Raw genomic sequence first — 10,800 nt, forward strand, 5'->3', positions numbered from 1 at the left:
ACGCAGGTTAAAAAAAAAAAAAAACAGGCAGGTAGACGGAAGGGAAAACTACTCCTGAGTGAGATTTCAGATGCATTATTAAAAACAGGAAGAAGAGTAAATATGCATAAGACCCAGCCTTAACAGCATCCAATTTAACATTTTAGGTAAATCTGCAAACTCAAAATTATTTCTTAATAAGCCAGCACAAGAGTGAGCTCAGCGCTGTCTAGAACAGAGAGGACTCCAGGTCCTTACAATCACATGCAATAAAACAATGCACCCAGAAAGAACAACCTGAAGAACAAAATGTTCCACAATGCTCTGTTGAATCTTGATTTAAGAATAACCACTTCCTAGATGAACAGATTCAAGCTGACAGGTTTCCCTTATAAGGTGTATTTGCAGTGAAGCAACAAAGTTTTCACTGTCTTCACATCCTCCAACTGCTTATGACAGGTCAGATATGCTCAGAGGTGACTAGGAGCCAGAAGCCCGGGCCAGTAGTACCAGGTATGTGACCCTCATTTAATTTCAATCTTCCAGTTCCTTATCTGTAAAAGTCATAGTGCTACTATTTCCCTACCCCAGCCCAGATATTCTGAGTCTTTAATACATATGAATCACCAAAATCCTTCACTAGAAGGTAATTCAGAAGCACGGATTATTACAGTAACAACATTTTTTAGCCCCAACCCATTTAATGTCAAACTATACTTTGTAATATACTTTCAACCGATGAAATATGCATTTTTGTTTTGCTAAACTAGAAAACTGCTGAAAGGGAAAAGGGGCTAAAGTCTTGTGTCAATTTGTTTATGGCACCAAATCAATGTGGAGACATATGAAGTAATAAAAAGGACTCAAAGTTGCTTGGATGTCCTGGGGGCATACAGAGCATTTCAAAAGCTCCCTCACATTTTCTTCATCTATTGCATGCATGATGGATGGAAAATTGAGTGCAGGCAGGGGATGTGGATGTCATTCAAACACCAAACAAATGTATTAAAAAAAATACTTGAACTTGAAAGAGCTTAAACCCCCACATGATGATGCATCAGGACTCCAAAACTTACACACTGTTGCAGTTCATCTGGCATGAATTTTGCACGAGTACAGACCAGAACAGGTTACCCTCCACTGAGTGAGGTGAATGTCACCCCTAAATGTTTCAGAGCGAGTAATATGGGGAGGATGGAGAGTGGGGGAAAACAGCATTTTGAACACACAGCCAGCAGGTAAGGTACAGAGACACGTTCAATACAGGCAAGTTTTTCTAGGAGGCACACTTGAATCAACAGGCAAAGAAATCCTGTTCTCTTGTAATCTATCCTATTAATGTAAGCTTTATGGTGATAATTTTAAACACCTTTTAAAGCTCCAGCTTGTAACAATTTAGTCTTTCAAAAGATGATGAGAATGTTACAAGGCAAAAAGACAATTAAAAACTCAAGTACATAATGCTTTAAACTGAATATTTTAATAAGGTAGAACACAGTTAACATTCTTCATTGAAATGCCATTATCCTAGTGAATAAATTAGACCTATTGAATTGAAAACAAAAATTACATTTACAGAGGATACAAGTCCTATAAGGAACTGTATTTCTCGAGCAATTACAGTTAATATTCTGACTGATGCATATGAAAAGAAAGTGTATTGTTTTAACAGTTCTAGTTCTTAGCTTCTTCCTGCAGCAGGTTTAATCAGCTATTGTAACAGAAACTTCACCCACAGGCATAAATCATTTATCTTAAAGACCATAATTAATTAGGTGGCTTCGTCAAAGCCCACAACCTGCTGTACAATTCTTTGGTAAAGGTGTGGCAACAGACTCCTTGCTTTCTGTCAGTGCTCTTGGCTGATGAATAAATACACTAAACTTGACTCCTTGATTAGCTGCTGCCCTAACAAAACCGCTGTTCGCAGTCACTGTGATGGCTTTTAAAGTGTCTCCCGTCCCAAAGATGGTTAGTGAGCGGCTATTGATTTTTGAACTAGCCACTAGTCTTAAGGCACGGTCAGATGGCTGGTCTGGCACCACATTAACTCTCCTAATTAGCAACGTGGCTCGTTCTTTCTCCCCTGGTCCACCTAAAGTTTCCAAGATGGATTGAAAATCTTTGACTGCAGATTCACAAGCAAACAGCTCCTTTCCTTTCATGAAATCCTCCAGCTGAGGCAGGACTCTCTCTTTCCTTTCCTGTGCTGCCTGCTCTGTTAACACCTTCTCCTTAAAGATGAAATAGCAGCCACCATAGCTAAGTGCAGATACATAGGTAATTAAAGTGGTGATGTCCAAATTAACCCTATTGCATGCATCTACTTTAATCGCTGTAGGAAAAGCAATGCTGGCTACTAAGTTCTCTCGATCTACACTGGTCACCTGCAGCAGCTCAGGGCTTTCTTCATCAGATTCACTGGCACTTAGGTGTCTGTTTTCATTTGAGGTTTCTACCAAAGAATTAACGGCCACTATATCTCCCCGCACAGATATACCCATCTCTTTGAGCCTCTCTGCCATAGGACTGGACACACTGTTGTAAAAAGCAAAGATAATATGTGGGTTGCTGTACTGAACCGGTTGCTGGTAGCTGGCTTGCAGGAAATCCTCTGCCTGTTCAATAATGCTTTTGTCGCCATACTGGCCCCTGCCCAGCCAAATGTTGTGCAGAGCTTCAGCTTTTCGACCAATTGCTTTCACCCAGGTGTGACCGCCATTTGCAACAACATCTACCACCAGCATCTGCTTTTCACCAAACTTGTCTTCATAGGCAAAGACGTGGAGAATGCTGACGACATCTTCCAGGTTCTCTGCCGATTCAATAATGGCTTGGAGGTGTGTGAGATTTGTGCTCTGTAGATGAGATTCCTTAATGGCCACCTTCCCTGCTTCCACCTTGAGCAAGAATTTTAATTCGGCCTTCAGTTTGCTGCAGAGCTTTGCTCCACCTTCTATACCTCCTTTGTATGACCTGGAAAGGGCTTCTGCTCTTTTTATTAATTCCTTAGCAACAGTGATTCTGTCACAAAGCAGCAAATGCACAGACATGTTGGTAACATTATTCCTACCGAAGGAGAGAAAGACAGGATAAATATTACTAGTTCAGTGATAAAGAGTTTTTTCCAATACTGTGTGTCCAAGTTTTTGTATCAGATTTCATGCAAGGACTACAACTATTCCCAAAACATGAAAAATAGGAACTTGCCACAACAGCTAAGATTAAAAAAAAAAAAAATAGAAAGGCTTGAGTGCCTGATTTGAAACACCTTGAAGGAGCCCAATTTTCAGTAAGGGAACACACAGAAAAGGCAAGCCTCTTCAAAGAGGGTTTCTTGTGATTCCATGTTCTTCCAGTTTGAATTCCTAACATCAATCACTTTTGAAGAGGTGAGGGGAACCTCAGCCCTCACTTCTGAACTTACTCACACAAGGAAAATATCCCTTCAAACATCTCTTGCTAAAAATAGGAACCCTGTTATGTTGCAAGAAAAAAAAATCTCTATCCCCTTTTGCAAGATTTACATACCATAAGGCCCAAAGTCACATTTTTAAATTGTTAGCATAGCATGGTAGGAGTTTTACAACCCTTTTATAACAGGCCCCTGTCTTTGTTTCCCAGTTACCTTGTAGAACTGTTTCCTGCTAGCTAAATGCATGAGCCTGAAGACTGTTGCATGACTGACCTTTTATCCCAGGAAGTTCCAAATCCTAGGAAGCTGCACAGAATCTGGGTGGCCTGAGAACAAGCCGAGGGGATCCAGGAACTCCTGCACTCCAACCTGGGCCTGCTGGAGAGTCACTACTTCAGTTACCACATGACATCAGGAAAGTCATTTCCCAGCTAATATTCTCTCAAACTGCCTACTTGGCAACAGTGTAAAGTGGACTGGTTAGTCAATGTGGGTAGACTAAGGAAAGAAAAGTACCCAATACTATCCCAATTTTACCTACAGGAGCAACATATAGTATACACACATACATACCTGCTGCTATGATTTTTAACTAAGTTAGTACATACAAGGTCAAAACAGCTGGTATTGGTGACAAAGATCCGAGACCACCAAGACCCAGTCCAAGCATACAGGTGTGGTGCCAGGCTCCCAGGCACCAATCCCAGTGCACAAGGGCAGGAGTGGGGTTGTGTCAGGCCCCAAGCTCAATCCCAATACGCAGGGCTCCATCCAGTCTACAGACCAGCCTACCCCATTCATCTGGTCCATGGGGCCAAAGTGTTCAACAACACTGTTTTAAATGGATGTCCTAGTGCAGGACTGTCCAACTTCAAAGCAGCCGAGAGCCACATCCCCCACAGACCACATACTGCAGGACCAGCACTAGCAGAGGTGCTCGGCCCCTGCTACTGATACCCCTCAACCAGCATGACCTATGCATGTACAGTACACAGAAGGCACTCCCCCACATGGCACAGCAGCCCACCTCAACTTGGCACCATGCCACACGAGCATCCTGGGCTACCTGGCATGGCAGCCTGTGCCACAGCAAGAAGCCCTGTATCCTTGGGTGGAGGCATACAGCTGGAGCCCAAAGACCCCACCTGATGCTGCAGCCAAAGTAATAAGGGCAGTGGCCACCAGATGAGAGTTCTTGGGCTGCATGTTAACCCCTCACAAGCCACCAACTGGATAACCCTGAGCTAGTACCAGTTTTGATCCTGGATTTATTAAACCTTTGATCCTTTCTATGATGCATGTGAAACAAGACTTGAACCACTAGGATTTACTAATAGCTGCAATCTCTACCCAAAATCTTCCGTTCTGAGTTGTATCTGTTCCACCATCACAATCAACTAAATCTCTTCAGGCTCTTTACTATGTTCAAAACACACCAAACACAATTTTTCTATTACACTACCACAAAGAAGCAATCCACCACTCTTCCACCAAGTTTTTTAGATCATATTCATATGTTTCTGAGACATTTACTGGGTCTCCACTGGCCACCAAAACAAACGTAAGCTCCTTATAGCCTACCCAGCACTCTCCACAACTAGCATTTTCTTCACATTCCCCTCTCTGTTTCTTCACTGTTTAGGAAAAGATGTCTGTCACAGTACTCCTTTCATGTCCTTTTAGCACTGTTGCACCTTACTCTCTTCATACTTGCTGGCAACGCTCCATGCCAGATGCCTTTCCCAGCCACATTTGCAAAGCCTTTTTCCAAACTTACTAAAAAACCCCAATTTTTCAATGCTTTTTAGCAAATGCAAACATCCCCAAGCCCAGCACCTCTCAACACTGCTTCTAACAGTAATCCTCTCAAGAGACTGACACTCAGTCTCTCACATTATCTGGACATAAAACAGACTGGTGGGCACTCTGTTCTGCACCAAGTTAATTGAACTGACTGAAAGAAGTACCTAAATTAGAATGAAGGGAAAAGAGTTAAGTGCATTCAGAAATCCATTTCATCCTCTTCCAGGGGGAAGGTCTAACCAACAGATCACCTGGCAGAAACATCCAGCTCCATACCCACGCACTGGCTTTGAGGGATCATAGGAAAGCAGGGCTGGATCATCGAGGCCAGCCCTCTGCTCAGGGCAGTATCATCCCTGACTAAACCATCCCATTAGTTGGTGGGAGAGTGGTAACTTGCTCTTGAAGGGAAGCATCAGGCTCTTCAACACATGCTGTCTATCACAGCTGGACAAGGTAGGTCCACATTATTCAGACCAGACACTAAGGCCATCAGCTCTTAAAGCCACTTTTACACAATTCCTCAGGCTGCATACAAGGCCCCTGCTACGTTACATATTTTATGCAATTAACTGGTTAATTGTGCAATAAATTTAAACTGGCCATACATGCAAAGTAACTGTCACATGGACTAAAAAAGACTATAAAAAGAGCCAACCAGCTAGAAAGTTAGTGCTTGAAAATGTGTGGGAACTCTACAGCTGGTTTTTATCCAGCTTTAATTTGAATGTGTGGCAGGGCTCTCAGGGAACAAGACAATAGGACAGTCTTGCTGCTGTTAGAGGCACAAGGGGGAATAGGAGTGCTGGTTTGGGATTGGCATTTCCTGCAACAAAGACCAGACTTGGGTCCCGGCTGTCAGAGCCATGAAGCTGCCCCCCCACACCTGCCCCTGCCAAACAGGCGGGCTTAACACACGGAAAAATGGGCACACGTCACACCTGCAACACTACAGGGGCTATGGAGGGAACCAGGTGTGCGTGTGGGGGGCAGGGTACAGTGGGGTAGGTGTGTGTCCAGGCATGTGTGTGTGGGGGGGTGTATATGGGGTAGGTGCAAGTAGGCGAGTGTGCAATAGGAGTGTAGGTAGCAGGGTAGGTGTAGGAGCCGGTGTGTGTCAGAGTGGGGGGGCACATAGGGGGTGGTGCGTGCATGTGTATCTACGGGTGGAGAGGTGAGTATAAGTAAGGTAGGGGGTGTGTCTGTGTGTGCGTCGCCCATGCACTAACCCGGCTTCCCCCCCGTGCCCTGGTCCCTGAAGCACAGCCGAGGCAGGCTGGGACACGGCGGGCGGCGCGACCCTGCGCGGCTCCGTAGCCGGAGGGAACGACGCCGCCCCTCCACGCCGCGACACACGCGAGTCCCACCAGCTACTGCCGTGCCCCGGCCTGCGGAGGTCACGTGGCTCCAAGATGGCGGCGGGGGGGGGCCGGATGAAGGAAACGGAGCTGCCATCTCAAGTGCAAGCAAAGACGCCCTTCCGCCAGCCCCGCCAAGCAGGCTCCAGGCGCGGCCGGCGGCTGACGGCAGCAGCGGCGGGCTGGCAGGAGGTGGCTAGCACGTACCGTGTGGGGTGGCACGGGGAGCTGCTCCCGGGCAGCCACGGGGCTCTGTGCGCGCCGCGACAGCTTTACGTCACCCGCCGCGCGCTCGGGCTCTCGCGAGACTTCTAGGCTAGGCCTACAGCGGCCCCTGCTGTGTGCTCGTCCGGTCCCGGGAGGACCTGCTCGCCCGGGCGCTTGTGCTCCGGACAAGGGGGGGAGCGGAAGCTGGCCCGCGCGGCGTCCTCCGGGCGCTGCACCAGACCGCCCCCCAGCCTCGCCCGCCACGGGTGCGGCTGCAGCCTATGTCCTACTGCTATCAAATGTTGTGAGGACACCCTCCAGGTCCCAACTCCCGAGGAAGGCCAATCCTGCCCCACCCCCCTTTACTTCCACACTTCCTGGGGATGGGCATGTATTCCTTTGCTGGGAAACATTAAAATAAAACCACAAGCCACTGGGCAAAAGCAGCCATTAGAGTAAAAGGGGCACCTTTTTTATTTTTCCCTCGCAGCTCCATACGATGGGATTTAGCCCCTAAGCGCCCGTCCAAGTTACTGCCACACCTAAATGAACGGTGTTCACTGTGAAACAGGAGCCCCCTGGCCAGGAGGAGCTAAGGGGCAGCAGAACTGCCTGAGAAAGTCTGGCTTGGTGGCCCTGACAGCCCACGGCTCCAGTGAGCCTCTCGGGCAACTCTGGTGGCAGCTCCTGTGAATAATGCATTTAGAAGGAATCGGGAAGATCATGGCTGGTTCTCATGTCATGCAGTCAAGTGCCTGCTCACTGGTGCCAGAGTAGAAATGTTGCTGCAGCTGCCAAGCTTTGGGTGAACCAGAAATAAAACCAAGGGGGGTAGGAGGGGGAGGCAGTTACACCACTACCCCCCCATCTGCCTCCTCACTTCTCCCCCCCCAGAGGACTTCACTACTCAATCATTCCCCACATTAAACTCTTTCAAATCACTTCTCTTACTTCTCCTCCAAAAAACTAGGTCATGATAAAAAAGGCTTTTAACCAAACTTTTCAATGTCCCTTTGATTTCATTCACACTGCTTTTTCCTTTTTAAAAGAAGTTGTTTTGGAGACTTGAAGTAAAACACACCCATTAAGATACATGGCCAGGTAGACGCACACCTCTCTCTCTCTGATTCAGTCTATAAAAGAAGAGGGCTACCAGCAGGAGCACAAGCCTTTGCACCTCCAGTGTGGTAGTTTTTCCTGGATCCCTAGGAATCATGAGGGGCAAGGATTTGGGAAGTAATAGCATTTACTAGACCAGTCTTACCCTTGAAGTGTGTGTTTTTTGTTTCTTGATAACACACCCCAAGCCCATTACCAGAACTTAAATAGCAAATATTATAGAAAGTCAAAAAGTTGTATTTCTTAACTTTCAGTCACCCCTCCCCAACTACCTCCTCCCCACCATGCATCAAACTGCTAGGCTTTTGAATGCCGTATGAAGGGTAGCTGGCTCTTAAATGTCTTTTATTTTCAGTGCTGCTCCGTTGGTACCATGGCATAATTTCCATAATAGCATTAATTCAACAAACAACATGGGGGCTATAGTCCTAGAAGGAGCCTCCTGGGCCGTCAAGTCCAGCTTTCTGCATTCAGAGGAAAGGAAACTCCCAAATCACCTCTTCAAATCCTCATTCACAACTACAAGGAAAAGGAGGAAGCTACTGTATTAAGCTCAAGCCACTTAAGTCACCAAAATGAAACGTAGCTTAAAATACAGCAACATGCTCATTTTCACTGGGACTTGCCTCTTGTGTGACCTTCTACCCTCCATGATCCTCTTCTGTCTTGCATGAGAACTGGAGAAGTTAATTTAAAATGTAAACATTTATCACAGTATTTGACCTCTTGCCTGTCAGGCATACTGTTTCACGCTAATCCCTACGTTGGTTACATGATCATAGCTTTGAAGTGTCTTTGCAACTGAAGTGGGGATTTCAATATGGTAATAAAGATACAAGGCAATACAGGGAACAATGCAGTACCTTTACAGAAATGCCAAGACAGTGTTTTGGCATGAACTACTGGAAACTCGATTCACGACATTGTTTTTTTGCTTTCCAAGAAGTGTATTTCTTCATTCTTTTGAAAATGAGAATATGCCACCTCACTGGCCTAAATATAGCCACCCCCCAAAGCTATTTTGCTTATGGCACTTGTTCTCCCATAATCATTTTCAGCTAGTGTAAAATCTTTTGATCAGAATAATTTTTTTTAAAAAAGCCTTAAAAGGAAGCACACCTGTTCAACACAGATTCCACCCTGTATCACTGGGTGATGGAACCCACGAACACCATATACATAGAACAGCAGTTTCTGACATTTAGAACATATGCTTCTACACATGGTGTTTATTACTTTCTTAGACAAGGGGAAAAAAAATCTATATTGGATACTGAATACAAGCATCATTTAAAAAAAACCTATGACAATACCCCCCAGGGTAAGGTACTAGAAGGATTCCCTTACCTTCCATCAGCTGAACTATTCACATGCTGAAGAAACTTAAATGGAACCAAATTTTGGGAAAATTAAAACTAACACCTTTCCATGCATGTATTGGGCACTTCTACATGTGCACCAATGCACCGTAGTTACAGCACTTTAAGTTTAGTGCCTGTAATAACAGGTACTATCAATGCACAGTAACCAGTGTTACTGCCCATTAGCACTGGCACATGCCTTTTTAGTGATGCTAATGTACAGAAGACTAATTCTAGAAATTAGCACAGCTTTTGCCATGATGTGCTAATACATAGTAGAATTAGTCTGCTGTGCATTTAGCACCTCATGTACATACACCCACTGAGTAGTTCCCTACAGTAACAGAGTTCAGGAAAAATATTAACAATAGCAAGTTCTCTGATAAAAACCCCCAAATCCATAATTAAAGGCCCCCCACAGCCCTCCTGATGCCTCTCACTCTCCCAACAGCCTGCCAGCCCTACTGATGCCCCTCATTCCCCCCACCACAGCCTCCCAGGCCCCTCATTCCCACCCCCCGCTTGTACCCCTTGCCCCTCACTCACAGCCCACCCCCCCCAGTTCTGCCAGAGGGGGCCCCAGTTGCCCAGGCTATAGGGCCAGCAACCCAGGTCCATAGCCCCCTGCCCCTGACAGAAGGCAGCTGCTGCAGAGGAGCACTGAGCCGGCATAGCCCCTGCTGCGGGCTGAGGCAGGTGCAGGGGTGGGCCCAGCTTCCAGTTGCAGCTCACTCCCAGGGAGTAGGGGGGGTACCTACACCCCCCAGATCTGTGCAGGGTGCATGCGGGCTCATGTTCCCTGCCCTGCTGCCCTCCCCCAGGACCTCCGCAGCATAGTGTGACCTGGTGCAGCTGCGCAGGAAAGCTGCTTGTCCATGTGCCCTTGCAACACTTCCCCTGCACATGTGGGCAGCAGTGAGGGGCACAACCCTGCACCACCACCTGCACATGCAGAGGAAGTGTCGCTGGGGTAGCATGGAGCTCACGGAGGCAAGCAGCTTTCCTGCGCGGCCCCACTGTGCCCTGCCGCACTGGGTATGCACCCGCCCCAGCTCTGTGCACCATGCTCTAGGGGACACCATTCCCCCCTGTCCCCTGGAGTGCACTCCCCCCACCCCCGCACAAGCCACCTGTGGCCTTGTCCTGCTCCCTACCAAGGCTCTGAGGCCACACATTATGGCCCCGGGCCCCAAGCCCCACACACTGCCCAGCAGGGCAGCAGCCCCAGCCCTGTCCAACTCCCTCCCTATGGGGGCCTCAATCCCCTTGTCACTTACGTACAGAAGCTGCTGTATATGCACAAGGTGCCCCCTGCCTAACTACCCTGCTCCTGCTCCCTCCCAGCCCCCTGCAGGCTAGAACTGTGCCAGCCTGTAGAGGGCTTGCAGCAAAACTACAAAATCTGTGGGTTTCTCTGCTAAAATGAGAAATCCACATTTTACCATTTTTCAGTGGAAATGGAAAACCTGGATCCCTGGTCATGACTGGTATGGTGCGAGGCGCCTACTTTAAAAGTGATATTGAAACCTGAACTGTACGTAAAAAAAAAAAAAAAAAA

At 47.0% G+C, this 10,800-nt stretch overlaps 1 protein-coding gene across 2 annotated transcripts; it reads right to left on the bottom strand.

Annotated features, from left to right (window-relative positions):
* Positions 1-1,437: 1,437 nt before the first annotated feature.
* CUNH7orf25 (chromosome unknown C7orf25 homolog) lies at positions 1,438-6,850 on the bottom strand. Of its 2 annotated transcripts, none has more exons than XM_019509093.1 (2): positions 6,763-6,850; positions 1,438-3,048 (listed from the first exon to the last, which is right to left on the bottom strand). In XM_019509093.1, the coding sequence occupies exon 2, from the start codon at positions 3,030-3,032 to the stop codon at positions 1,764-1,766; it is 1,269 nt and encodes a 422-aa protein (XP_019364638.1). In that variant the 5' UTR covers positions 3,033-3,048; positions 6,763-6,850; the 3' UTR covers positions 1,438-1,763. The 2 variants fall into 2 exon arrangements, with proteins under 2 accessions (XP_019364638.1, XP_019364639.1); XM_019509094.1 differs by lacking the exon at positions 6,763-6,850 and adding an exon at positions 3,608-4,041.
* Between the last annotated feature and the right edge of the window lie 3,950 nt (positions 6,851-10,800).

Source organism: Gavialis gangeticus, unplaced genomic scaffold, assembly GCF_001723915.1.
Source record: "Gavialis gangeticus isolate Ggan-Ray unplaced genomic scaffold, GavGan_comp1, whole genome shotgun sequence".
NCBI lineage: Eukaryota > Metazoa > Chordata > Crocodylia > Gavialidae > Gavialis > Gavialis gangeticus.